At 37.3% G+C, this 23870-nt stretch overlaps 2 protein-coding genes across 3 annotated transcripts in view; one reads left to right on the forward strand and one right to left on the reverse strand.

Annotated features, from left to right (window-relative positions):
- Positions 1-16819, forward strand: part of LOC150090015 (nuclear pore complex protein Nup93-like) — a 220838-nt gene extending 204019 nt beyond the window's left edge. For both annotated transcript variants that reach the window (XM_090368937.1, XM_090368936.1), the window contains exons 22-25: positions 8369-8452; positions 9670-9740; positions 9918-9999; positions 16698-16819. In XM_090368937.1, coding sequence (XP_090225063.1) covers positions 8369-8452; positions 9670-9740; positions 9918-9999; positions 16698-16817 — 357 coding nt within the window. In that variant the 3' untranslated portion in view covers positions 16818-16819. The remainder of the gene's footprint in view (positions 1-8368; positions 8453-9669; positions 9741-9917; positions 10000-16697) is intronic.
- A 1915-nt stretch (positions 16820-18734) lies between these two features.
- The window catches only part of LOC150090016 (ADP-ribosylation factor-like protein 2-binding protein), an 88543-nt gene continuing 83407 nt past the window's right edge, over positions 18735-23870 (reverse strand). Inside the window, exon 7 of the mRNA XM_090368938.1 lies at positions 18735-18972. Coding sequence (XP_090225064.1) covers positions 18910-18972 — 63 coding nt within the window. The 3' untranslated portion in view covers positions 18735-18909. The remainder of the gene's footprint in view (positions 18973-23870) is intronic.

Raw genomic sequence — 23870 nt, forward strand, 5'->3', positions numbered from 1 at the left:
AGTGGGACCTGATTACAGTATCTGAAGAGGAATTAGTACAGGAACTGGGCAATCAAAAAGTAATTAGTGCAAAACGTATAAAAACCAAAAAAGATGGAAATCTTGTTCCAACCCGATCCATAATTTTAACATTCAGCACCCCAGACTTGCCATCCTCCGTAAAAGCTGGCTATTTAAACTGCCGAATACGGCCTTACATACCTAATCCTCTACGTTGCTTTAAATGCCAAAAATATGGACATTCGCAACAAGCATGTAGAGGTGATGCCATTCGTCCAATCTGTGGTTCCAAGGAGCATACACAAACAGACTGTTCAGCCTCAAGTCCCATTTGTCCCAACTGCAAAGAAAGTCATCCAGCCTTTTCCAAATCTTGTGAAATGTGGAAAACGGGCAAGAAAATCCAAAAATATAAAATAGAGCACAAAGTTACGTACCCCGAGGCACGCAGACAAGTTATGTCGACCATGCCCAGTCGTTCATATGCAGCTCACACTCGAAGCTTTAATTCAACAGCAGCTCAAACAGATGTATCCATACCTCCCTGCACATCTCTAGCTAACTGGGTTAAAAACACATTATCAAACCCTGTCAAAGAAACACATCAAATTAAAATCAGTGAATCAACCAACACTCCAATCAGTATCCCAGTTGAGACTCGGACAGTCCCGCATGACAAAGAAAAACTGAAAACTACTAAACACAACAATAAACCTGAATCATCCACTGGTAGTATGGAAGTAGATGTAAACCCAGATCATGAAGAACCAATACTAGAACTTCACGCAAACGATACTTTGGATACCGGTCGCCCTACCTTCCCGAAAAGAGACCGAAAAAAATCCTCCTCAAACAAAAAACAGTCAGATGAATCATCCTCAACTAAATCAAAATGACCCACAGCATTTTACAATGGAATTGCAGAGGCTTTCGTTCAAACACAGACGATATTCAATACCTAATTAATCAATATTCTCCGGTTGCCTTTTGTTTACAGGAAACTTACCTAACCACACAAATTTCTCCTTCGATAAAGAACTATTGCATTTATCGAAGAGATCGAAATACCGCTAATGCTGCCCAGGGTGGTGTGGCAATCCTAGTAAATTCAAAGATCCCAACTAAACATATCCCACTCCAAACTAATATAGAAGCTGTTGCTGTTCGTATAATTCTCCATAGTGCAATAACACTAGTCTCAATATACCTACCGCCAAACTGTACTAACTCTTTAAAAGATCTTGAAGACCTCTTTGTACAGATACCTCCACCTCTCTGTATATTAGGGGACTTTAACGGGCACCACCCATTATGGGGCTCTCCTAAATTGGATAGACGAGGCCGACTAATTGAAAGTTTTTTGGATGCACGAAATCTCACTATACTCAATACAGGTGCACCGACACACGTACAGCTTCCAACAGGACACACCTCAGCAATAGATCTCTCAGTTTGTTCACCAGTACTAGTCCCAGCCATAGAGTGGTATGTAATGAACGATCCCATGGGCAGTGACCACTTCCCAATAGTATGCAACTTTCTGAAAGCAAAGACTCCTTCAATTCAACCCTGCAGAAAGTGGAAATTTGTCCGAGCAGACTGGGCAAAATTTCAATCATCAATTGACCTCGATGAGGAAAAAATCCGCCTCCAGCACATTGATGATGTGACAGATTACATCACGTCGCATCTTCTAAATGTGGCTAAAGACACAATACCAATATCAAATCCGCCGGGCCGAAAGCATTATAATTACTGGTGGAATGATAAATGCACCACTGCAAAGAGAGCAAAAAATAAAGCCTGGAATTTGTTTCGGAAATGTCCGAGCACAGTCAATCTCATTAATTATAAGAAATTAAGGGCAAAAGCACGCTTCATACAAAAACAAGCAAAGAAAGAATCCTGGACCCGTTTTGCATCCACTTTTCACAGAAATACCGATCCCAAAATAATATGGAAAAAAATTAGACAGCTGTCTGGTAAGTTTCCTACCATACCTTCTCCAATCCTCTCCTGGAATGGAAAAGATCTCTCTAATCCAGTAGATATAGCCAATGCTTTAGGCAATACTTTTGCAGAAATCTCAGCAATGTCAGCCTATACTACCTCATTCCAAAGAATTAAAAACACTAAAGAAAAGCATGCTATTCATTTTCAAACTACCCGTCTTCTCCCATATAACAAACCTCTGCAATATTCTGAACTTTTACATGTCATTAGAACAGCTCGCAATGGTGCTGCTGGGCCAGATGGGATTTATTATGTCATGCTACAACATCTTGATGACAAAGCTCTGCGCTGCCTCCTGGTCTTTTACAATCGCATATTTTTAGAAAATGTTTTTCCAGCATCTTGGCATCACTCTACAATTTTGGCATTCCTGAAGCCTGGAAAAGATCCATCCAACCCAAATAGCTATAGACCCATATCTCTCTCAAGCTGCCTCAGTAAAATCCTTGAGAAAATTATCCACAGAAGACTTGTCTGGATCATTGAGTCGGAACATCTAATGAGCCATTGTCAATATGGCTTTCGCCAAAACAGATCATGCTTAGATCTTATGGTCAAGGCCGAATTTGCCATCCGTAATGCTTTTGTCAAACATGAACATCTAGTAATGGTTTCAATAGACATAGAGAAGGCTTTTGATACCACCTGGCGGTATGGTATACTTAGTGATCTTTACTTTCTCGGACTATGAGGCAATCTTCCTATATTCATTCAGAACTTTCTACATACTAGATCATTTCAAGTTCGATATCAACATGCCCTTTCCCCAACTTTCATCCAGGAAGAAGGTGTTCCACAGGGATCAGTACTGAGTGCCACTCTTTTTGCTCTGAGAATAGATTCTATTACTAAGCAGCTTCCAAATACAATTGAGACTTACCTTTATGCAGATGACCTTTCCATCTCTTGTCATTCTCAAAACATGAGGTCTATTGAAAGACAGCTTCAGATATCACTTAACAAAATTCAACAATGGGCGAGCCTCAACGGCTATCGGCTCTCACAACAGAAAACAGTTGCCATCCATTTCTGTAGACAATGCAAACTTCATCCAGATCCTGAACTTCAAATTTCTAACGTCTTTGTCCCGGTCACCAGCAACATCCGATTTCTAGGATTAACCCTTGACAATAAGTTAAATTTCCTAGATCATATTAAAAATGTACGGACTTCATGTCTAAAAAAGTTAAACATACTCAGAGCTTTATCTGCCCAAACATGGGGTGCAGATCGTACTTCTCTGCTTCGGCTATACAGGTCATTAATTAGATCCCGCCTTGATTATGGAGCTCCCATCTACGATTCTGCCAGAATGAGCGCATTACGCTGGCTTGATCCCATTCAACACAGTGCTTTGAGGATTGCACTTGGTGCTTTTAGAACGTCGCCCAAACATAGTCTCTATATTGATGCTCATGAGCCCCCATTATCGTTACGTAGAAAAACACTGTTACTAAAGTATGCCGTTAAGATACAAAGCTGTGCCTCGCATCCGATTCAGTCATATTTGTTCAATCCACCACTAGAAAACCTCTTCAGAAATAAACCTAGCATAGTAAAGCCAGCTGGTCTTCGTCTCCTTGAACCAATGGAAGTTTGGAATCTTTCCGTTCATTCCGTACAACAGGTAGCAACCTGCTGTCAACCACCATGGGCTTCTCTTCCTCTGGTGACTTGTGACACTTATCTCTGCCAATGGGGAAAAGACATTTTACAAGCATCTAATATCATACAACTTCTTGCAGTTCACACTCAGAGATATAGTGATTTTTCCCCAATTTATACAGATGGCTCTAAATCAAATTCAAACGTTGGAGCAGCTGCTCCGAATACCGTTATTTCAGTATCCCTTCCACCTGAATTCAGTATCTTCTCAGCTGAATTATATGCAATTAAACTGGCCTTACAAAATCTCTGTGCTGATCGATCTTTAAAATCAGTTATTTACACCGATTCGCTTAGTTCAATCATGGCTTTATGTAATTTCTCAGATAAAGTTCACCCTGTTATAGAAGAAATACGAAACATATTACTAAAAATTGAAGAACGCCGTCAACAGGTCATCTTCTGTTGGATTCCAGCACATTCTGGTATTTTGGGCAATGAACTGGCTGATAAAGCCGCAAAAAATCCAAATAGCTTAGACTTAACTAATATCCCTGTTCCGCCATCAGACTTTGCAGTAGCTATTCAAGCTGCATGCTTGTCAGAATGGACAAAAATCTGGCACTCTCAAACAAATAATAAATTCTTTCAATTTAAACACGATCCAAAAAATTGGTGCTCCAGTATCCGTACATCAAGACGAGAAGAAGTAGTCCTATCAAGGGCAAGAATAGGTCATACCCATCTAACCCATCTTTATTTACTTAGAGGAGACGATCCACCACAGTGTCCACATTGCTATATAAATCTGACTGTTAAACACATACTCATTGACTGCCCCTACTATAGACAAGACAGAGCATCAACCCTGCTATCACTGGTAAATCTTAATAAACCAATAACTTTAGAGAATCTCATTGGTGACAAGGCAAATATTTTTGAATTTTTCAACTTTCTGAAGCAGATTGGACTTTTAAATCTTTTCTGATTTTATAAAAATTTTTTGATTTCTCTATATAAAAAAAATGAATAGGCGCATTATAGCCATAGTAGTTTATGCGCCATTAAACACCCATAACAACAACAGCATTCTTAGCTAAACATAAAGCTGACTTATTAACATCTTACTTTTCTTCTAATTCTTGTATTAATGGTCATGGCAAATCATCTTTTACCATACCCAGTACACCAGCGGTTCCCAAACTGTGTGCCGTGGTGCCCCAGGGCACTGTGAGATATTTTAAATTTTTGAGGTAAACAGTGATGCTTGACATCTGTCGGACACTGCATGAATTACTAGCTCGAGGTAGTTCACAGTTTCAACATTACTTATTAAGTTGTTTGGACCTAACTACTTATTAAACGGAACTGTTAGGTATTTCTTTTGGCCTAGGGGCACCCTGAAAAAATTACTGAGACATTAAGGGTGTGTGCATTATAGCCTAAGTTTCTGATGAGCCAACAAATCTAACGACAACTAAGGGTGCCATAAAAAAAATTACTGAGACACTAAGGGCACACTGTGAAACGAGAAAGTTTGGGAACACCTGCAGTACACTGTACTCAATGCCTCCTTTGACAGAGGGATATTAGAATTCTGTATTGCCTTTATGTCAAGAAATCTCTGGGTCTTGATGGCATTTCTCCTCTTGTTCTCAAAACCTGTGCTTCTCAGCTTGCAATTTATTGTGTACTGCTTTTTTAAATCTTTCTTATTTTAGTGGTGTTTTTCCTTCTGCATGGAAATTTGCTAATATCCAGCCAGTTCCTAAAAATGAGTATTAAATTATTCCCTTCCATTTATCATCCTGTCGCACACTTACCCATACTCTTTCCAAAGTAATGGAAAAATCCAACTGCCAACACTTACACTATCTCAAAACCTTCCATCTGATCAGTGATCATAAATATGGATTCCACTGGTGATTATTGGCTTATGTTGCCTGTCTGGACAAATTTGATGGAAAAGTCTGGTAAAACTCAAGCAGTTGCTCTTCACATTTCTAAGGCTTTTGATTGTATTTGGCATAAGGGTCTTCTAAACAAGCTCCCATCTGTTTTTTTGCAATTGGATGGCCAGGTTTCTCTTTGACTGCTTGCTGTAGATGATGATAGATGGCTCTGTCTTATTATGCACTCCAGCAGTTTTCAAGCAGGTGCAAATCAGGACTATTTTTTGGCCATGATAAGGATCAGCTATTGCAGTTTTGTGTGAACTTCTTCACCTTAAAGGGGGTGCAATCAGTCAGAGTTTGGAACAAGTTAAAATTAATATACTACAAATTGTATTAAATGATTATGTAATGTTGTACTAACCTCAACTGCATTGTGGAATGGTTCAGAGTCACATTGGGAGGGGGGGGACATAGATCTAAGTTTATAATTATAAATTTAGATCTATGCTGAACGTGGTATCATATATGTGGAGTGTGATATTGCATCATCAATCTGTAATATTAGAGTGGTATTCCATCATCTTGTTTATAAAAGCATCCACTTGCTGCTATGTTTTCACTACCTATAATTCAGCATCAGTTTGCCATAATACACTAAATTGGCTCCAAGGAAGAAAAGTGTAATTATTGCTTTTAACAGGGAGGGCCTTTCTAGTCAACATGTAGCTGCACAAGTTGGCTGTAACCAGTCTACTGCATGAAGGTTACTTAAAAAGAAACATGAGGCTGGAAGTGTCAAAATATAATTTGTAACTAGACTAAAATGTAACTAGACAGCATCAGTTTGCCATAATACACTAAATTGGCTCCAAGGAAGAAAAGTGTAATTATTGCTTTTAACAGGGAGGGCCTTTCTAGTCAACATGTAGCTGCACAAGTTGGCTGTAACCAGTCTACTGCATGAAGGTTACTTAAAAAGAAACATGAGGCTGGAAGTGTCAAAATATAATTTGTAACTAGACTAAAATGGAAAAGTAGTGCAACACAGAACAGAGTTTGAAGCATCCATCCATGCCTATGTGATCGTCGTGCAAGTTCCACAAAGGCCATAGATGAGTAATATTATGACATCATTTTACCTATAAAGGGAGCAATTAAGGAAATATTAAACTTTAAGAGGGTATTGCAACTTATGTGGCTGCCGCTGTATGTGTTTGTGTGTAAAAATGTTCAAATCTCTTTTCAAATTTTGCAGTACTTTTATTGTTTATGTTCTTTAGCTTCTCAGTGTACTGCATTTAATCTCTATATTATATTTTTATGATACATATATAGTTTGATGTGTAATTGTATTACAGTGATTTCTTATTTCTCCACACATTAATTACAATGCATGAAGAAATAAAATACAGAAAATTTGAATATTTCCTATATTGTGTGAATAGTAAAAAAAAAAAAAAACTAAAATAAATGTGTAAATTCAAAGTGATCATGTTCTTCATTTCAATTTAAAATATTAAGATAAACTGAGCAATCAGTACATGGAATACAAAGGGCAAATCCATGGATGAAGGGTAGGGGGGAGAGAAGTGATAATGAAAAATTTTGCAGTATTCCCACTTGTAATAATGTTATTATATTAAATGAACCCAAACAGTTTCATAACTTCCCCTAAATGAAAGATAAGGCCATGGCTAAGTTAACACCCCTCACTCCTCCCAGGACCATAACACTAGTGTTAGCTAATACAGTATCGAGCAATACTTTTGATCAAAAATATATTTAAAAATAATAATAAAAAATTTTACTGCAAAGCTTTTTACTTCCGAATAATTTGGGAAATTATTCAACATTTTTGTTAAAGTGATTTAATTGAAATGCTGGCATGCTATATAACTAGCAGAAGCAAGTTTTTACCATAAATAATAAGCAAAGTTTTTCACTGCTGGCTGACTCTGAAGTATTAGCATTAGCAAGGGCACATGATGCAAGAAAGCAAACTTATATAGCATCAGCCAAAAAAAAAAAAAAAAAATCCTTATTTCACCCCTCCCCTTGCTCCAAATATTTGTCAAGTTCTGCCTTGAATCTATTTAAGCTATCAACTTCTACGACAGATGGAAGTTTGTTCCAGCAATCAACCCCCCACTGGCTAAAGGTTTTTTGTAGATTTGAAAAAAATATATATATATTAAAAATAAACTTTGTACATAAATGCTTTTAAATATTAATGTGGTTCTTAATTTATAGACATAGGCTTCTTTGTTCTTGTTTTGATTTGATTACCAAAAATCAAATCAGAAATTTAAAATAAAATTGGTTAAAAAAAAAAAAAAAAAAAAAAAACACATTGTTTTGATATAGTAATATCCTCTATGTCTGTCAATTTATCACTTAATTCAACAACTTCAGGATCTAATTCCTGAGAATTTCTGCCTTCTAAAACTGAAAGTGGATGACATTGGATAGTAAGTACAGGCTCCTCCTTTGATTTTAAAAACTTTTTTTGTTCTCCCCTCTGTTAAAACTGTGTTTGCTATTAGTCATAAATAGAACAGATGGCAGCATATATACTGTAAGATTCCAAGGCACTTTGTACATTAATGGATGCTTCATTTGAAACTATCTCTAAAATTGTATTCTCCAGACCCATACATGAAATCAAATTTATGTATTATGGGAAGAATTAAATACTATATTATTAAGATTATATTAGATTAGTTAAAATTATTTGGCACAATTTTATTTGTGCTTCTACAATACGTATTGATTTTATATCAGTATTTTGAACTCAAATTTAAATATTTATGTTTATGAAACTAATTTATCCAATAATTTGACCCTTACATTTTCAGACAATTCAGCGGTTAAACATATTGCCATTTGAAGAAGAGCAGGTAGAACAGAAAGTCAATACATTCTCCCAATATGCAGAAGAGGTAAACCAATTTTTTTTTACTACATTTGAATTTTTATTGTTGAAAATTTGTTTTTAAAATGACTAATTGGATACTCGTGGGCATGGAAAGCAGTATTCAGACAGCATTTTCTGCATATCTGTATTTGAATTTTCAGTAGTTTTAATTTCTATTTATGTTGTTAACAAAAACATATAGGATATTTTCCAAAAATATACTCCAGTTTTATTTATACATACAGGATGTCTTGCAATGTTATTATAAACTGAGGAGGTGATTTCTTAGGTCATTCTGTGAATAGTGTAATATCAACACGGATATGATTCTCAGTGGTACTGAGTTGTGTATTTGAAATGCAGCCTGACTTGAAGGAGTTTGCTATTAGAAAAGACATTTTTTATTGGGAATAAGATTACATTACAATATTAAGTAGTTCAAAATGTTTCCCTTGCTTGGATGCACAACTGGTTTGTTTGGGTAGGGAATGTATTTAAGCTCTTACAAGCACAGAAAGAAAAGATGAAGCTAAAGCAATCAGTGCAAAATTTTTTGAACTGAAGTTTTGATGAAAACCAAGAAAAGTTAATTAATATACAAATAAAGAAGGAATGAGCATTTAATGTTACATTTGTCTCCCTCATAACCATGCCATCCTTACCTAATGTCAACCAAACCAATGTAGGAATTTACTATAACTGCTAACTCTGGGTTTACAGTGGAGAGTCCTTTTGTCTCATTTTGACATCTCTGTCTCTTAAAAGTTTTTTATTTTTGCAATAAAATAGTAAAACAACATTAAAATCAGAACTTTTATTTAAAAAATTCTTCAAATGTCTCTCTTTCAGTAGCTGAATGAAGTGTATTGCAGCAACTGTTTTGCAGATTTTCATGAAACAACGTTAGTGCTATCCTTTAGTGATAAAATTGATATTTAAAAATTGAAGAAAGGTGCTAATGTTATCAGTTTGGCAGTTGAATGTAAAGTAAAGAAAGCAACGGTTTTGATCTTACAAAGAAAGAGGAGTCTTAAACTTTTGTTTGGAACAAATTGATTATATAAGTTTTTCACCGAATTAATTTCTTTAACTTAGATAATCAGTGTCCCAGTGTTTATTTTAAATTCATTTAAATTTTAAATGATTTAATTAAATTAAATCAGTTAAATTTATTTAAAGAAATTTGTTTAGTGACTACTTAAGTAAAGTAAATATTTTTCCATGATTAAAAAATATTCCTAGGTGCGACGTACCTTACCTGATATTTTACTGGCAACAATGAACATTCTGTTTTCTCAGTACAAGGCAGCCAAGTAAGCAAAATCACTTATAACTTTTAAATTTAACATGAAATAAATTATGTATCAAAATAAAAGATCTAATATGTTTAAGATAGTGAGCTTCCAGAATATTTTATACATATACATTTTTTTCCCCTTTTTCTTTTTTCTTTTTTTTTTTCTTTTTATTTTATATAAACATAATTATAGGAGTTCTGTTGGACTGTCTTCACCATTACCCATAGCTGGAGTCAGACTTGCAGCCTTAAGTGAAGATGGAGGCAGGGAAAAGGTAGGTTATATGAGCCACTGGACACATAGTAGTAGTAGTGGTAGTAGTAGTAATGGAGGCATGTGATGCAAGAAAGCAAGTGTATGAGCTCATGTTGTAGTAGCAAAAAAAAAAAAAAAAAAAAAAAAAATCCAATTTCACACATCCATTCCTTCTAAAAGTTTGTCCAGTTCCTCCTTGAATTGACACACACACACACACACACACACACACACACACACACACACACACACACACACACACACACACACACACACACACACACACACACACACACACACACACACACACACACGTGTGTGTGTGGGGATGAAAGGTTGTAGGCATGACTATTTTGATTTGAAGGATTTGTAGATTAGCATTACATTTAATAGTCTCTAGTTTATAATATTATGTATTAAGAGAAAACTTTTTTGACATTCCATATGTTTCTGTGATCATTGTGTTTAAGTATTCACTATACTAGTTGAGAAAAGATAATGTGATACTTACATTTTGCCTTAAATTGGATTTTAGGTAATTAAATTTTCCAAAATTATTCTTTTGTATTTGATTACAAGTAGAAAAATAATTTCAGTCTCCTTTTGAATATAAACTCGATTAGTGTACCTGTTGTTTTGAAGTTATTTCTTTTGGAAATGTTAGTACAGTAGATTCTTCATTATCTGAAACAGTTTGGGCTGAGGATATTTTGAAATTGTCAGTTTTTTCGAGTAATCAGTTTTAAATGCATTCTACTCAACTGCCAACTCTCCATGTTTACAATCGGGAATCTGTCTTTTTTTTACTTGATTTGATCCTGCTGCATCTTGTAGAAAGTTTAAAACAATAGAGGATTCTGTTCTTATGCTCATTGAAGAAGTACTTCAAGGCTGTATGTGACTACATAGTTCACAAGTTCCCATTGACAAGTGATGTTTTTATAAATGTTGAGGTAGTAAAAATTTTATCAGTTGGCAGTGTATCATTTTAAAAATTGACCAGTACTTCTTGGTAAGAAATCCCTCCCATCTAATTATTATCCCATTGTACTTTTCTTTGTCTTTTCAAAGCATCACCAAATGTTAACCACCAATGCTTAAACTATTTCGAAACCTTCCATTTGATCAATGATCATTATTATGGATTCCATAAGTCTTGATTTACTGGTGATATTTTGGCTTATGTTATCCATCTATGGACAAATTCAGTGGAAAAGTTGCTGAAATTCAAGCAGCCATTCTTAACATTTCTAAGTCGTTTGATCATGTTTGGCATGCGGATCTTCTTAAGAAGCTTCTATCTTACAGATTGTCAGTTGTTGTTCTCCCCTTTTCCTTTTCAGTTTGCTGTCTGGTCTCTCTCTCTCTCTCTCTCTCTCTCTCTCTCTCTCTCTCTCTGTGTGTGTGTGTGTGTGTGTGTGTGTGTGTGTGTGTGTGTGTGTGTGTGTGTGTGTGAGAGAGAGAGAGAGCACTCTATCTTCTAACTTCTCCACTAATGCTAGTGTTCCACCAGATTCAGTTTGTTCTCCCTCTGTTGTATATTAATGACCTCCTTCTACTGACTGGAAATCCTATTCTTAGTTTTGCTGATGATAGCACATTGCATTTCAGTTTGAGAAACTTGCTCTGCACAAACAGCTTCAGCTTCTTGAATATCCAACACCATTCCTGGAAATTTAAATGCTGATCTCCAGGTAATTCTCCATTGAGGCAAAGATGACCTAGTTAATTTCAATCCTTCTAAAACTCAGTCCTGTCTTATATCTCATAAAAAGGAATCTACAGCTCTTGCTTATCCTTGATGATACTCAGATTTCTTAGAAATAGCACTATCTAAAACCAAAAACAATAAATGCCCAGGTTTTGATGTCTTAGAGGTTCAGATTATCAAAAAATTAGCGGAAATAGCACCAGAAAAATTAATTGCACTATATAATAACTGTATGATAGAAGGTATATTCCCAAAAATATGGAAAAAATTGGTCTATATGATCCCAAATCATATAGACGAATAGCCCTACTCCCTGTACTAGGGAAAATATATGAAAGACTAATATATAGCAGATTAGCTCAATATTACACAGAAGCAGGTTTACATTCCAACAATCAGTATGGTTTTAAGCAGGGTAATTCTATGGAGGATGCCATGCACCACCTTGGCACCACTTTGTGACAACAGTTAAAAACACAGAAGAGAAATATATGCTAGCAATCTTCATTGACTTTGCTGGGGCATTTGACTCACTCTGGTGGCCTAATTCTCCTCAGGAGACTCTGCCAGGCAAATGCCCCACAAAACCTCTATAAGGTAATAAACAGCTACCTTCCAGACAGAAATGTCTCAGTACGCATAAGGTTCCAGGAATTGACACGCCCTGTGAATAAAGGCTGCCCGCAGGGTTCAACCCTTGGCCCTTTCTTCTGGACGAATTTCTGGCCTTGGATCTGAGCCCCGTGGAAAGCCTGGCCTCTGCAGATGACATGATTTTCCTTGTGAAAGGTAACACGCTAGTGGTTGTAGAGCAAAGATCAAATTCCGCTCTCTTGCAGCTGCAGGAGTGGGCACAAATGCACATGCTCAAAATATCGCCTGAAAAAAAAACCAAACAAATACTTCTAAAAGGCAATTTGGACATAAGAAGACATCCACAAATCAAAATTAACACAACCACTATAAAAATGGTAACAGAACTAAAATATTTTGGGGTGGTCTTTGATTCAAAATTAACTTTTTACCCCCATTTGATCTACTTGGCAAAGAAAGTGAGAAATTATGCAGGTATGATTGCCAAAATCAGTCAAGCAGACTGGGGACTCAAAAGAAAGACCCTGGCAATCATATACTGTGCAATGTTCCTACCTGTTATCACCTATGGAGCCGGTGCATGGTTCACCCGCTCGGCCATAGTAAGAAATAGGAATAAATTAGAATCGATACAAAGGACAATACTACTCACTATTACCAGAGCATGTCGCACAGTTGCTGGCCGGAGCTCTCCCACTTTACCTGGAAGTAGCAAAAAGAGGCTTATATTATAGATTTAAAAAGGGCATACCCACAGAATTTCTGGGGTATAGTCCTTGATACAACCAACACCCTCAATGCTGAAAGAAAAAGAATAGCCACAAAGCTCCATGAGCTATGGCAAACAAAGTTGGAGCAGGAAACCAGAGGTTTGGTTACCAAACGGTTTCTGCCATGGGTGTCAATGGTTAGCCCAAAGCCACCTAAGTGGTATGCTCCTGGACTTTTTACAACATTTATATTGACAGGTCACAGCTCCCTAAAGGCGAAACTAACCTCCTTAGGGCTGACTGATGACCCAAATTGCACCTGTGGCGAGAGTGAAGACTGGGCACTCATTCTATATGAATGTATAATATATGACATCCCCAGAACAGAGCTAATAGCACAGCTTGGCCCCCTTCCCAGGGGAGAAGAACATCTGTTCATCATAGAAAAGGAAAATTATAAAGCCTTTTCATCTTTCACACAGAAAGTATTCGAAATGCACAGAACAATCCAAAGAATGGCAATTCAGCCCTCCAGCAATTAAACAATAATCAATAGTTAAAATTGCCCAAGTTTCCCACCACACCCAGACGTTGACTTAAAACTGTCAGGATAGCAGTATTCTGCACCCTGACCAAAACCTGACATGACAAAACTCCACAGGACTACTCTGCCATGTGTAGGAACCTGGAGCCCCACACCAAATAAGTAACCATGTATGGGAGGAAGATGTACAGGCAGCAAGGGAAGCAGATTAGCTGAAAAATATCAGTAAGCTAGTAGAAAGGAAATGCAATGTAGAATAAAAGAAAAATGAATGAATGGGAATGAAAGACAGAATGAATAGGTTGGGCACTGAGTGAACTAGGAATTATGGTAAAAGGGAATAAATGGCAGTTTTGGTGAAAGAAAGAGTGACCTAGCATGAGGGAAAGAGAGAGTGAATGGGAATGAGTGGAAGAGCAAATGTGGTTGGCCGAGATTGGAAATAACTTACATTACTTTATATATACTAACAAACATTTACTAACCACACAAACACTGCATTCTCCCCTGGCCTGCACCACAACTGAAGAATTACAGTACGTTGAGGTGCCCAGAGAGTGTGCAGTGCAGAAAGCAAAAGTTGAATAAATGAAATAAAAGCTAGAAGAATGAATGAAAGTGTAAGTGTGTGAAAAAAAGAACACAAACCATAAATGCTACAGTTAAGTACACACTAACCCTAGTTTTAATTAGTATTTAAATTTACATTACACATCACTGCTTCTCCCCCTGGTGTGTGAGAAAAAGATGAATGAATGAGTGTGAGTGAAAAAAAAAAAAATAAAAAATATATATATATATAAAACTTGGGAAAAAAAAATATATACAGGGTGTTTCAGTTAAACGTTTCAGAACTTCTAAGAGGGGTAGGGTACATCCTGACAACTCGAAATCATATAGCAATGTGGGGTCGGAAATGCTTTCCTGAAGCGGTGTTGTACACAGAAGCACCATAAAAAGAAAAGAGACCGTAAGTGAGAAATCGTTTTAATAATACATGAAAAGAAGCAAAAGGTACATGGATTAAAGTAAGTGTTCGAAGTTTCTTCAACCTCGTATTGCTTTCGCACAGTGGTACCTTGGAAAATGTGCTACAAATCCCCTTTTTCCTGCTGAAGTGTTGTTTTCCGATGAGGCATCCTTCACAAGGGAAGGAATTTTCAACACGCATAACGACCATAACCGGGCGGTCGAGAACCCGCATGCAATACGACGTCGTGCAGCACAGATTCGATTTTCGGTCAATGTATGGGCCGGTATTATGGGAGATCACCTCATCGGACCTTACCTGTTACCGTGTCGTCTAACCGGACCTATCTACTTGATCTTTCTGCAGCAAGTATTGCCACAACTTTTGAAGGATGAACAGATTTCTGCATCGACGCAACAGACAATGTGGTTCCAACACGATGGAGCCCCTGCCCATTATAGCGGAGATGTTCGTAACTACCTGGATGTCACATTTGGTCAACAGTGGATCGGACGTGGTGGTCCCGTGCGTTGGCCTGCTCGGTCACCCGACCTATCATGTCTTGATTTTTATTTCTGGGGTCATATGAAATCGCTAGTTTATGACACCCCTGTTGACAATGCTGAGGAGCTGGTTGCAAGAATCGCAGTAGCTGCCGAAGAAATTCGAAATTCGCCTGGAGTATTCCAGAATGTTCGGATGTCCATGCGTCGGAGATGTGAGGCGTGCATTGTAGCCCGTGGAAGAAACTTCGAACACTTACTTTAATCCATGTACCTTTTGCTTCTTTTCATGTATCATTAAAACGATTTCTCACTTACTGTCTCTTTTCTTTTTATGGTGCTTCTGTGTACAACACCGCTTCAGGAAAGCATTTCCGACCCCACATTGCTATATGATTTCGAGTTGTCAGGATGTACCCTACCCCTCTTAGAAGTTCTGAAACGTTTAACTGAAACACCCTGTATAAAATATAAGAAAAAATTTATAAAAAAAAAATGAATGCAAGTAGAGTGAGAATGCATATTATGAATAAAGTAAATGTGTCTCTCCCACCCCTTCACCTGGTGGGTTCCCGCTGTCAGCTAACATATCCCACCCCCGAAGTGGGATGGACAGCTTGACCTTCCTACCGGATTTGACACTACTTGGACACGACAACCATTACTGACGAAGACATACTACAGCTTTGCTGCTGACACGCCATTTGGGGATCCGAACTGGGTACTGTTACCCGGTTCCCTTTAAAACCCCATCCCCAGGCAGGAAGGGGAGGAGATAGAGACCTGTCTCCTGCCTGCCTCCCCCCATACTTTGCCTGGTGGGGCTCATCTCCACTGACATCTTTGGGGATGCCCACTCTATCGTCCCTATTCTATCTGTTTTCCCACCCAGTCTTCAATCTCCCCCTCTCTCACTAAACTGACCGAGTACACTCCTTAACAATGCCGTCATATTCTAATCAACGTCTAAATTCTATTGCTTTCATGTAAATCTCTTTCGGCCAAATTCTAGTGTGCCCCCCCCCCCCTTTTTTTTTTTTTTTTTTACCTACTGAGTGCCTGACCTGCCTCCTTGTGGCAAAGTGTGGGCAATGGTGGGTCCCAACAGGGGACAGCTAACACTATTATCTTTCATCTAGCGTATAGTCTCATGTTTAAATTTAATTACATCAAAATTTTGCCCGACCTATTAGGCCTTTTAACACATCTCTCTAGCTTTCAATCTCAACCAGCGATTTCCAAACAGCAATCCCATTAAGCATTAATGTCAAATGCGTGATTTTTTTTTTTTTTTTTAGGTTCTAGCCACTGAAATCCCAGGAAACTAGGTGGCAGGACCTGCCAGAGCAATTTGTGATACTGGACACACCCGGCTAGCTTCCACGTGGTGAGGTATGGGCAAAGTCAGGCCCCACTGGCGGCCAATAAGCCGGACAAACAATGGGCACAACACATCACACTACACAGACATGGCCCATACACTTTCAAGTCTCTGGCTTGACAGTGTACTGTCCTCAATACAGCGAACACATGCGGAGGTGGGAGAAATCCCAGGTGCTGTCTGACATGAACCTACCTTATACCTTATGTACTAGCATTTATATATATATATATATATATATATATATATTGTTGTTTATTTTTTTTTAAATTAAAAAAAAAATTATTGTTATCTTTATTTGTAGTTTTTGGAGTATCTCAGGAAACAAGCCCGCATTCTTATTACATTTGCTGGCATGATCCCTTATCGTATGCCTGGTGATACAAATGCTCGACTTGTACAAATGGAAGTTCTTATGAACTGATGTGTGTAGAATTAATTTTATTTTATAAACAATTTATATGTTTAATAAAATTTTACGCTGTACAAGATTTCAATAAAGTAACTATGATCTAAGTTGGTAGATTTGGGGTTTTTTCCCCCTCTGAGTTAGAAGACAAGTTTTTTTTTGTTGCAAGTTGTAAAACATTCATTTGTGTATCTTCACATTCATAATCAAATGTAGCAAGCCACAAAAAGATATCAGATTTTTAGAAAATTTATGAAAACAGATTTCAGTGGTAGCAATATTAAATAAATTAAAGTAGAGTGCTACCAGTTTTGGGAATATATTCACTAAACACCTGTCCAGGAAAAGTGATAAAGGATAAGCTCTGTGTGGAACTGCACACATCTCGTGTTGTTCCTCACAGAGCTAGACAACTCTTAACTCCAGCAATTATAAATACAATAGAGGTGGATCCCTTAACTATTGTGTTGTATCTTCAGGCCTGCCAACTGTCAAATTTTAAAAATTGAAAGACTGACAATTTTTTATTGGGAGAATTTTTATCAACACTTTAGTCTTGAAATTAGCTTACATTAGCATATAAAACTTTTATATTAACTACTAGTTCTCTGGTGAACTGTCAGTTAGTGAAACTTTTTTTTTTTAATACATTAATATTAAAGTTTATAAGGCTTTTATATCTTACAAAATGATGTTTAATAAAATTTGTGTTTAAGAATTTTATTCTTGGAACATTGTTAAAATTATAAGAATGTATGTGATACCTTTCCTAACTTCAAAGATAGGACTATTCCATTAGCTTTTTTTTTTTTTTTTTTTTTTTACAAGTTGAGAGTCAAAGTTTTGTAGCCCACACCTGGCATATCAGGGAGATAGAAAGAATGAATGATCTGAACTAGTGTTAAGTAATGCGGTCCACCTAAACTTCAAGAAATTTCTCATCCTACCTATAAATCAATATTCATATACAGTATTCACTATATAACCAAAAGTATTTGAACATCCTTCCCTCCATGAATATTTTGTACTGTGTCAGAGGTCTCTCACACCTGCATATTCAGATTTACTAATGTAAATTTTATAGGTTGCTGTGTGCATCGCTAGTATGTTAGAAGCCAGTATGGTTGTGAATCAGAATTTACAGACTCAATGTAGGATACCCCATAAGTTACCTTTTCATGTGCACAACTGTATCTTATCTGAACCTTCCAAAATCTACTGTAGTAGATGCTATTCAAAAACGGAACATTGTAAGTGATACCTCAATGAAAATGGTCTGAACAGCCTCACAAACTTGTGGAATGTGTTTGATGAATCATATAGAGGGTAGTTCATGCAGAAAACCTCATGGAGGAACATAAGAGGAAGAACCTCTTAAGGAGCCATAGAAATATCTGCCATCTGTAAGGAGCTACGTGGCCTCAGATTTAGTGGTAGGGCAACCGTGCAAAAGCCCAATATCATTGTCACCAGTGTAAAATGGCATTTGGTGTGGTATCATTTCTGGCATTTATGGGTTCTAGAAGAGTAGCAGGAGATGCTTTGGAATAATGACCCTTGCTACACAAGAGGAACTAAAGAATTCTTCCAATAGCAGATGGGAAATGAATCTAGGCTTTTCCAAATGTGTGGTAGGTGGTGGTGTATCATGCCAGCTAAGCTGTCATGAAAGACCTTAAAGTATGCTCAAATATAATTTTGATCATCTAGTCTATCTTCATGTTATTAGAAATATCTTGTTCATTCGATCAAGAGAAAGTGAATTTTCCACACAATATACACACGCCACAATAACCTAACCCTTGAAGACAAGGGCTCGTTTAAAAGTATGATTTATTGTTTATTCAACATGTGAAAAGGTTCCAACTAAGGCCAAATTGTTTAAAGAGGGAGAAGTTTTGCATAAATTAAACACAAATTATAAATATGCATACACATTTATTCAGTTTGCTACAAACATCACTTTACTTTCTAACTTAAGGCACAGTGGTTTAGAGCAAATAGTACTTCTCACTGATCCTGAATTTCAGAGACTTATATTTTAATAATATAACTTAAAATTAAGTTAATCCTAACTGAGGTACTGCAAAGAATGCTAAACAAGTGACTAGCTGGATGTCATTCCTCTTCTATGTCCTAATGTCAAATCAGGAGTTCGTCCTTCTCTTGCCTGGAAAAAATAGGGGGGGAAAAAAAGGACTATTTTAAAATAGAACAATTTGTATATTGAATAGACAGGCATAAGTGTGTTACATGCACGAAGTGGACACTTTATTAGGTACACCTAAATAATAGCGAGTAGGTCCTCCTCTAGCTCCCAGAATAGCCTGGATTACTGATGGTATGGACTCAACAAGGTGTGAAAAGCACAAGGATGTGGGTCCGTGTTGACTCAATTCCTTCTCACAGTTATAATCTGGATGGCTGCAGATTTCTACTAAGACTTGCTTGTTCTGCTTCATCCCATAATTGGATTAAGATCTGATGACTGGGGAGGCTGCTGCAGCAGGTTGAACTGTCATGTTCAGGGAATAATTCTGGCCTGGTGCCATAGCACATTATCCTGTTGGAAGAACCCATTTACAGGTGGATAAACTGCAGTCACAAAGGGATTTACTTGGTTAGAAACAATTTACAGAGAACCTGTGGCATCATAATGTTGCCACATTGGCAACAATAGGTCCGACGTGCACCACGAAAATATTTCTCATGCTGCACAAAAACACTCCTTGCACTGCCATCACCAACCTGCATTGCTGATAATTGGCAGATGAATCCATGGACCCATGCTACTTTCACCATATCCTGGTCCTCCCATCAATGTGAACCATGTGGAAATGGGATTTGGGAGACTACCCACTATTTTCTAATTCCTGCGGTCCTGATTTTCCTAATCTCACTGTAACTTCTTGCATTTTGCTGACAGGAGTGGAACATGGCTCAGCCATTGAAAGCTATCCCAATTGCCATTTGACTGGCTGTGGCCTTTCTGTTACCCTGCACAAGTGTTGTCAGCCTCTGTTGATTTCTTGCATCAACAAGCTGTTTCCAACCACAGGGATGTCAGCTGGATGTTATTTGGACATGGTCCTATGTAAAAACCCCAACAAGGTTGTAGTTTCTGAGCTGCCATGCTGTATTCAGAGTCATGCGAATCTTTTTATCTTGCCCATTTTTGCAATGAATTGCACACAAAATATTCCCTGCTTTATTTCACATGATATAAACATGTTATTACTGAAACAGTTCTCCATTTCACAAAAAGGGTAAGTATCTAATCAATTGGCCACTCAGCACATATACTTGTACATTGTGATCTCTTATCTGAGACCAGATGAATGGGATAGATGGTTGCTTCCAACCACAGTTAGATTACCTGCCTTGGATAACAGAAATTCAGCATTTTCATATGGATTTGAGATTCATTTATTATATATAGCAATTGCAATAAAAAGTTTTTATAAACAATGTGTAAAATATAGTTTTAGTGTGCACTAAACTAATAAATTTTTAATTACTCTTTTTTTACAGCATTTAATAAAATTGTTTATAAACAAAGTTCTAAATGCTAAAAGACAAGTCAGATAAAATCATAAAATTATGTAGCCCTTAAACATGCCTGTACTGACAGGTTCATAATATATTTTAAGTTAGATTAAACTTTATTCCAATTAGTGTAAGATGGAAAAAATTAATAGCAGAATTAGATACTTCCTCTGAGGTAAATTTTAACCTGCAATGCATATTATTAAATACTTCCGTAATATTCATGATAATTTGTGTGTTTGGTTTATGCACAATATGTCATCGAGATTTCTGCCGTTTTCATTATTCAGGATGAAAGGTTATAAATATGTTTGTTCAATTTTGGATAAATACAATTCTGATAAGAGAGTGCTTAAACTAAGGCCCACAGGAAATCTAAAAATTTGCCTCTATTCTTTGTTTTCAAAGGCTGTGTAATTCAACTGCAACCAGAAGTTTTATTAATTTCAATATGATGCACAATGGGAATTTAGTTCTCACTTTAAGAGTTTGATTTTCAGAAAGCAAAGCCCATAAGATGTATATAATGTGGTTATTACAATACTTTAACGTTGGTGTACAACAGGGTAACATCTAACAAAAATAAACAATCAGCATTACACAAATTTCTATTTCTGAGATTAAACATTCCATGTTTTTAATTGCAAAGCTGACCATGTCATGATAAGGTTTAATAATATAGTATACACTGATGAGCCAAAACATGACCACCTACCTAATATGATGTTGGTCCTCCACAGGCAGTCAAAACAGATCGTACCCAGCGAGGCATGGACACTACAAGATTTCTAAATGTGTCTTGTGGTATCTGGTACCAACATAACCAGCAGATCCTTTAACTCCTGTAAGGCCCATGGTTGAGAAGCCACAGATCGAAGTTGCTGTTCCAACACAAACCACAGATGCTCGATGGGGCTGATGTCTGTGGAATTTGGAGACAAGGGCAATACTTGGAAGTCTTCCTCATGTTTCGTGAACCAGTCTCGAACAATCCAGGCCGCGGTGTGGCATGGTGCATTATCCTGCTGAAAGATAGCACTGCCAGAGGGGGAAGACTGTTGCCATGAATAGTGATGGTGCCATCACTTCCCCAGGTACCTGGTCAGCAATGATATTTAGGTAGTTGGTAGACATCAGAGTGCCCAGCACATGGATGACTGGACCCAGGGTAGCCCAGCAGAACATTGTCCAAAGCATGACACTGCCACCATTGGTTTGTTTTCATCCCACAGTGCATCCAGGTGCCATCACTTCCCCAGGTAAACAACGCACACGTACCTAGCCCTCCACATGGTGCAACGGGAAACATGATTCATCAGACCAGACGACATTCTTCCAATCACTCAAGGTCCAGTTTCAATGCTCGCGTGCCCATTGTAGGTGCTGTCGTTGGTGAACTGTGGTTAGCATGGGCACTCGGAGTGGCCTACGGCTATGCAGCCCCACTTTCAGCAGGGTTTGATGTACTGTGTGTTGTGACACATTACTCCTGTCACCCACATTCCAATTACCAGCGAGTTGCGCCACAGTCGCCCTTCTGTTGCCACGTACCATCCGGGAGAGCCTTTGCTCACCTCGAGCATTGATGAGCCGTGATCATCCAACAACTTGCCGGTGGTTTGTGGGTTTTCCCTCCTTGGACCACCTTAGGTGGGTACTAACCAGGGCTGCCCGTGAGCATCCCACCAGCCATGCCGTTTCGGATATGCTCTGACCCAGTTGTCTGGCCATTATCAAACTTGCTTAAGTTTGCTGCCTTTCCCATCTGAAGAACAAGAGTAACACCGATTAACGGAGCTCAGTATCGGGTGTTTTTTATACCGTGTCCCGACCCACGCACGTGCCGTAGTTGCTTCGATTTGCATAATGACTTGCTGGTCATAATGTTTTGGCTCATCAGTGTATATGCAAATGCTAAGGAAGACAACGGAGTCACTATATGAAGCCATCCTCCCAACACTGAGTGAAAAAGACCTGTTCAAATCCTGTCAATGATGTGAGGAATTTTTATGGGCCTTTTGAGGCAAGAGTAGCATGGTTTTTCCTCCCAGAAACTCTGGTTTTTCATCTAGAACACAGCAAATCAACCACAGAATGCATGCAATTTACAGAAATTTTATATGGTGCAATATGGCCTAAGTTGCTGATGACTTAAAACCCTACAACAACCAACAATCAGCCTAATCAATTTACCTTCTTTATGAGAGTATGTATGGAACAATCAGCCTAATCAATTTACCTTCTTTATGAAGTTTAATTCTGGACAAACAACGAATGGATATTATATGTTCTAGCCTTTAATTCCATTAACAAAGCCATAGAAACATAATTATCTTAACGCTTTTAGTAAGTGTCAAGATAATATAATGACGTTTACTAAAATATTTGGTTTTATTTAAAACTATGACATTATCTTTATTTTTAAAAAAGGTAGGTTAGTGCTTGTTGTCATGAGTCTGTAAGGTCATCTGGATAACTATTTATAAGCCTTTGAATGATTACATCCTTGTTAGTCGTGTGATGTAAGGAAAATTCAACATCAGTTACATCTTATTTTTTGAGTATGAAATTTGGAGATAAACTAAAATTTAAGCCTTTTTCTAATAGCTATTCTTCCTGAGGTGTAAGTTCTACTGAAAACAAATTTACAATCCAGGATAGCTGAAGAAAATAGAAAGAAGTGTACAGAGGTGGACTGGGTCAAAAATTCTTACCAGGGAAAATCTGTAGTGGCCTCACACTAGTGTTTATGGTTATATTGTAAAGAAGTGTGTGGTGGGGGGGGGGGGGTTACAAATAACTAGAGTAACTGTTGATCATTAATTTGTTAATGAATTTTAAATACAGTCAAAGCTCTATATAATGACTCCTCAGGGAATGAGAAAAATGATCGTTATATCGGTAAGGTGTTATATTGATCATTCATAAAATTCCATTAGGTTAATGAGAAATTGGCCAGGACCAACCACATAGGACGTTATAAAGAGGGTCACTATAAAGAGCGACTATATAAATTGTAATTAATTATTTTATAAGAAAAAATATTTTTTTATTCATTCAACAAAACATAAATAAATGTTGACAGCTTCACAACCATAAAGATAAAGGTTATTTTGTTATAATATATACACACACACACACACACACACACACGTTTAATTGTAGCTTGTTACCGATTATTGGTGTTTTTCATATAAGTATTAGTGTTCATACAAATTTGTAATCAAGTTATCCTAGTTTGGTTATCTTCATTCCATATGGCTTTGAGTTAAGATAAAAGGTATAATGCTAAATGATTTTTCATAACATTTTACTAATGGAAACATTTTATCTGTAGCAAATTATTAAATCTTAATTTCTGTATAAATTTATATAATAATACTAAATCTTAAAGACTGTACAAATTTATATAATAATATAACGTATTGCATTACACCACGTGGCCGTCAATCCCCTACTTCATCGGGGGCTTTGAGTGACAGCCTGAAAAGGGCTGTCAATCCACTCAAAGCCCCAATGAAG

This window comes from Mastigoproctus giganteus, chromosome 2 (genome assembly GCF_048544385.1).
Source record: "Mastigoproctus giganteus isolate SK-2022 chromosome 2, ASM4854438v1, whole genome shotgun sequence".
In the NCBI taxonomy this organism is placed as follows: Eukaryota; Metazoa; Arthropoda; class Arachnida; order Uropygi; family Thelyphonidae; genus Mastigoproctus; species Mastigoproctus giganteus.